Below are 5,818 nucleotides of genomic sequence, written 5' to 3'. Positions count from 1 at the left end.
CCGGCCCCCCCCCCCCCGCAGAGTTGTCCTGACTGGGACAAACCCTGGCTGCAAGTTTCTTGCCCTCACACCACAGACCTTAGCACTATTCTCTATCCCTGCTTTTTGACCAGCGACGAGAAGGCTTGGATTGCCCTACACCAGTCCTCTCATTAGCTGGCCTGCCAAAGTACCTATGGGTCACAGCTCCGGCTTCCACTAGCATCAGGATCTTGCTCCCAGATAACACCTTGGCATCTCCCTACATCAGGAGATGAGTCCTCTGCTGTGGCATCACTGTGAGGAGCAAGGTCCTTTGCTGCCGGCAATGCCACCGTAGGAAGTCCTTCAACTGGTTGCTGTTCAGCTTCTCAGGGGGGGGTCGTGGTTGTGGGTCTTCATCCATGTCCTTCCCTGTGGCACCTTCCCCTGGAGCTCCACCCTTCCCAGTGAGCCCATAAACCCACACCCAGAGCCCTTCCCTGCTTCCCTGCCACTGGGTTCCACTGCAAACAGGAGGAGGAGAAGGAGGATGTCTTACCGGCTGGTAGTTGATGGCTGGATTCATGCTTGGAGTTGTAGTGCGGATGAGGCCAGGTTTTGGAGGAACGCGCTGACCCTGTAACTGGGCAGGGTTTGGAGCAATCACACGCTGCGACATCAGCATGTGAGGGAGGGTCGTGTTTGTGGCAGACCTAATGACACTGTGACCCTGGCCAGGAAAAAAGGGAGAAACTGTCAGGCAGACTATTGTGATCTTCAACACCTGGGTCATGCAGATCACATTGAGTACAGGTGGGAATAAATGTTAAGTGGTAACATCTAACATGACCCTTCCTTGAGACCCAGCCTCCAAACCACTGCACACGTTCTACAGGACTTGACTGTGTGAGGACAGGAGCAAGGACTGCTCTGAGTTCTGACACAGGTCCTGGAGGTGAAGTGCCAGGGACCTACAGCTGCTCCCAGTGTGCTGCTTCAGAACCTCACATCCAGAAGTGGAGGCTTCCTGCAATACCGTCTGGACCCTAACCCCCTCATAAAGCACACTGGGTTGCTCTGATCATGTGCAAGGTCAAGGACACAGAGCATGCCAGGGAGGTGACCAATTCAGCTAAGCAGAATCAACTCCCCGCTGACTGCAATGGTGTTGGCTGTTAAAGTTACAGTAGGCAGGATTTCTGAGGAGTGCCGACAGGCTCATCTCTGGTACTAGTACAACATAAAGATGCACCAGAGAGCGTGTATGGAGGACTCATCTTTAATGTGAACTGGCTAGCAGAGTTCACAAAAAACTGTCCTGGTCCAGAGAAAATGTGCTATCAAAACAAAGTGCGAGTCCAGGCTGAACCCAGGACGGGCTGTGACCCTGATTTTCCAGGATAAAGGTCACGTGCAATACTCAAAGTTCTCTGCATCTCCGAGCCACTACAGTGTCCAGACAGAGGGAATGAGCTGCAATTAGGGGATGGAGCTCTCATCTAAAAGGCATTTAAGAAGCACTGTAAATGACCATCCCTAATGGATCTCTCCTGTTCTACATGCTGCTCTTCACTGCACAGTAAAATCCTTCACAAAGGGTGTGCACAGTGCCTTTCCCTTCCCTTGAACACATTTTCTTTGCCAGTCTGATCCTTCTGCTAAAAAGTCACAACAGACTTGACCCCAGCATTGTTACCATAGTAAGGAAAACACATGCCAGACAACCAGCCTGGAGCTGATCAGTGAGATTTAGACCAAAATTATTCCAGGATGGCAAGAGAAAAGAGCTACAGGCATTCAGAAAGCACCAAGTCCCACTTATCCAGCCAGCACCATGCTGCCCAGCCTCTCTAGCCACCCAAGCCTACATTACCAGGGCTTCCCGCAATACTGAGCAATATGCTGTAGGAACAGACAATGGAAAGCTGTCCTCATCTGATGACACACATTTTCAGATGAACTAACTTTGCTTTTCTGCTGCAAATGAAGAACCCCCACAGGCTCAGCCAAACAGGGCAGGCAGGCAAAGTTACTCTATCGAATACAAATTGGCTAGGGCCAACCCAACTGCATGCTGTACCATCTCCAAGGGAAGGAAATGCACGTCTCCCACTCTGACCCACAGCAAAAGCCAGTGAGAGGCAAAGATGCTGAATGGGCAGCGATTCTGGAGACTAGTTATTGCTAGATGTCTATGCAAGGAGCATCTTGAAGCCGGTGCCTTGACCTGGTGGCAAGGGGAGGGGACGCTGTGGGTTTTGAAAAGGAGCCTCCCATGAAGATGGCGGCGCAGCCTGGGCTAGAAAGCGCATGCGGCAGGGGGAGCAGGGTGGCTTCATCTGAAGTTATCTGCTTGTGAAAAGAGACATATTGCTGGTGGGCGTGCTTCAAGATGGCAGGGAGCACGAGGCCCTACAGCAGCGCCGGGTGAAATGCCAAGAAAAAAAATCCCTATCGCTTGGTAGTGTAAACATCCCCCTCCACACGCAGGCTCAGAAAGCCTTGGGCTGGTGAGCTCATACTGTTGGCTCTTTGTTTATCTACACAACATTAAACACTGTGCGACATCTAGGATTCATGTCCTTCCAGCAAACAGGCAGGAAGGTGTCCCTGTCAGGCAGCCCTGGCTCTGCTTGTATTTACCTTCTTTGGGAAAGCAGGACTCCCCCTGCATCTTTTGTTTGCATTTCCCTTCACCCTCTTCCCCAGCCACACTGGATCCTCTCTGGACCCAGCAGCAATTCTTGTTGTTATGCACAAGCTAGTGATTTTTTTCAACACCCCTGCAACTTGGATCCCAAAGCTTGCAGCTCAGCACAGGAAACCAAGCTGCTGTCATCAGCACCATCACCACCAGCTTCACCTTCCATTGCTTTAGGTCTTTCAGCCTGCAGGATTCCCAAATAATGTGCACAAACTGCTTTATTAACAAGCATCCGCCTCTAACACAGGAGGGCAGAGCCGGATGCACCCATTCATGGCGTGCTGCGACTCCCAGGGAGAGGGAACTTCAGGCAGGACACAGCATCCTGGAAAAATCTGTACTTGTTCTGAACAGACGGACTAGCACCTTCTTATGGGACTGCCTTCTAGCCCTGTGAGCTCAACCCTGACAACAGTCACTGCATTTTGTTTTGTGACTAAGCAAGAAGTGATAAAACCTGCGCTCACCTAGTTTTTGGGATAAGCATCTCAGCAGCAACACACTGAAATCATCCACTGGAAGAGGGGAATCATGTTCATCTCAACACAGCATCAGAGAGAAACACACAGGGGCTTTGAATCCTGTGCGCAGAGTGCCGTCTCAAGGACGCTTACCTGCAATGTTCTTAAATTCTGAGGCTCGACCCCCTGAGCTCCAGGCCTGGAGGGAAGCTTGGACAGTCCCTGCTGCCCCACATGAGCAGGCGATGGCTGGACAATAGATGCTGCATTCTGGACAACAGGAGTCTAGGTTGAAAGAGAACATAATGGCATCACTGTGGAGCATTTGGGAGAGACAGAGGCATAAATGGCCTGATGCTGAGCCAGTCCTGACCACCCATCAGATGCTAACGCTCCCGAGCTACATGTGCTGATCCTCAGCTGGACACGAGGGCAGGGAGCTGTATTGGACAATGGACACCACAAATGCTGCCCAGGTAACAGTGAGCATCCATCCCAATAGGCCTAGTTGGCTCTGACATACTCCTCCTACTGGGCTCCTGCTGGCCCAGCTGAGCATGCAGCCCCACCCACAGACATGCGACAGCTGCCTGCCCGCACTTCACCTTCTGTACAACATTCTCCTTTTGCAGCTGACTTTGCCTCAGCTTCTTCAGCAGCACCAGCCTCGCCTCTTCCAGCCGCAGTTCATCCCGGAGCTGCTTGATGAGCTGCTGCCGCTCCTCTAGGCTTTTACCCTGAGGACACAGAGAGAACTCACTCAAAGCTGTGCCCTGCCGCTGCTTGCTGACGGGCTCTGGGAGCAAAAGGTCCACAGCAAACATGATCAAGCGGAGCCTCGCACCGTGAAGGAGTTTGCATGGTACCAAGCTGAACTAAACAGAGCTTGGGGAAGACCTGGAGGATGATCACAATCACTGCATTGTCCAGAAAGTCTTCATGACTCCCGGTACTTAAGAGCCCGTCCCCAGCCACCCCAAGAACAGGGGGGTGCTCCTCACCTTAAACATTTCGAGATTTGCTGCCTTGAGTCTTTCTTCCATCCGAGAGCTGGAACGGGGACTTGATGCTTCATTATCGGAAAGGACAATTATGTCTGGTGAGGGGGTTAACCGACCCCTGTCCTGGTCACTGCGTAACAGATGGGGGGAGGGAAAGGAGAAAAAAAGACCACTGAGCCACGACGCTGCTCCAAATGTGAAGAGACTGACTAGAAACTTGTGCCCAGAGTAATATCCCCACCCCCAGAGATTCAGATTCATGCTTCCCCTGTATCCCCAGAGATGAACACGCCTGAGCCACTGTCCTCAGGAGGAAAAGGTCTTCTCCGCTCACAGGTGTTCATGTTTAAAAATGCAGATTCACACCAAATGATTTCTGCACTGGGGAAAGGGGCAGGTTTCACCAGGGGCCAGCTCACCTCTGAGGTAAGACGGCATGGGCAATCCCGACTCTATAGACAACTTTAGCCGCCTGTTACCCAGAGGTACCAAAAAAGGCAGCAGCTACTCCCATAATGCTCAAGATGACAGAGGGAAAGTCCTCAGCTTAACATGCATGTAAAGTGCCCTACACCCATATTCTGGCAGGTCTGCTTCAGAGGCTGCCCATAAAGAAAGAGCGAGACAAATACTTTGCTCACAGCTGAAGGATGCAATTGCCCCAGGACCTGAAAAATCAAATCAGTGAGAGGGGGCACAACTACAGCCGCCTGGCACCGGGCAGTCGGTGCTCCTGGCCAGCGCAGCCAGGCGCCGTTCCCTCATTATGACGTCACTCAGAACAAGGGGGTTGCAAGACGAGCCTAACGTAGCTGAGCTCAAGGAGGTTTGCAGAGTGCTGGCAGGCCAGCAAGCTCGGGAATAGGCAAGCATGTGGGTCCGAGGCTGGGGACATGTCACCGAGTGGCCAGCTGGCCGGCCCCAACAGACTATCAGGACTTTACTCTGAGCCTGCTGCCAAGGGCTGGGATGGGGCACAGATCAGCTTATCCAAAACGTTACCCAGATAAACCCAGAGGGCAGAACTCACCTCAAAACAAAGTTAAGCACTGGCCTGACTGCTCAAAGCCTTTGCTTTCTGGCTGGCAGCTAGAACCCAGACAGGCTCGGGGTGGGGACCTTTCTGCACGAGGCCTAGAGAGCGTTCTGTCTGAGCAAAAGTGAGTTCTTCCCAAAGCCGGCTCTGAAAAGCTTTGGACCCCACCTTGCAGACTCCTGGGAATCAAGGGCAGCTCCGTGACAGCATCACCATGGGTAGTTTCATCCCAGAAACATTACGGGCTGCTGCAGCTGTTCTCACAGGAACCCCTGCATGAGGCTGCTCTGGCTTATGCAGCTCCCTTCTCCCCCTGTCATAGTTCTGGTTAGCTCACCTTAAGTTTGGTTGCCCATCACCATTCATTGACAAACGCTAAGGGATCATTTAAGGCTGCGGGACTGTGCCCCAGTCATGCCTCCCCCGACCCGCTGTCCCTGGACTTGTCCCCATGGACAGCACAAGCAGCTAACCTGGCAGGAGAGCACAAGCAATGCTAGTCACCCTGAATAAGAGACCCTCTGTAAAGATAGAAACACGCTGTGGAAAATGGCAAAAGGGCAAAGGTCAGGGGGGAAACGGGGTCAGACGACAAGGGAGGAGAAGGCAGCACGATAAGAAAGCCATAATGGAGGGCTCATTCCTGTCATCAGAG

General features: G+C 52.4%; 1 protein-coding gene across 1 annotated transcript in view; it reads right to left on the bottom strand.

Moving 5' to 3' along the window:
- Positions 1-5,818, bottom strand: part of GATAD2B (GATA zinc finger domain containing 2B) — a 21,177-nt gene that overhangs the window by 10,293 nt on the left and 5,066 nt on the right. The window contains exons 2-5 of the mRNA XM_006030961.3: positions 4,128-4,257; positions 3,732-3,863; positions 3,280-3,411; positions 521-691 (exon numbers count right to left, since the gene is read on the bottom strand). Of these exons, the coding sequence (XP_006031023.1) occupies positions 521-691; positions 3,280-3,411; positions 3,732-3,863; positions 4,128-4,257 (565 nt within the window). The remainder of the gene's footprint in view (positions 1-520; positions 692-3,279; positions 3,412-3,731; positions 3,864-4,127; positions 4,258-5,818) is intronic.

Source organism: Alligator sinensis, unplaced genomic scaffold, assembly GCF_000455745.1.
Source record: "Alligator sinensis unplaced genomic scaffold, ASM45574v1 scaffold1165_1, whole genome shotgun sequence".
Lineage (NCBI taxonomy): Eukaryota > Metazoa > Chordata > Crocodylia > Alligatoridae > Alligator > Alligator sinensis.
This window is presented reverse-complemented; position numbering and strand designations above follow the sequence as displayed.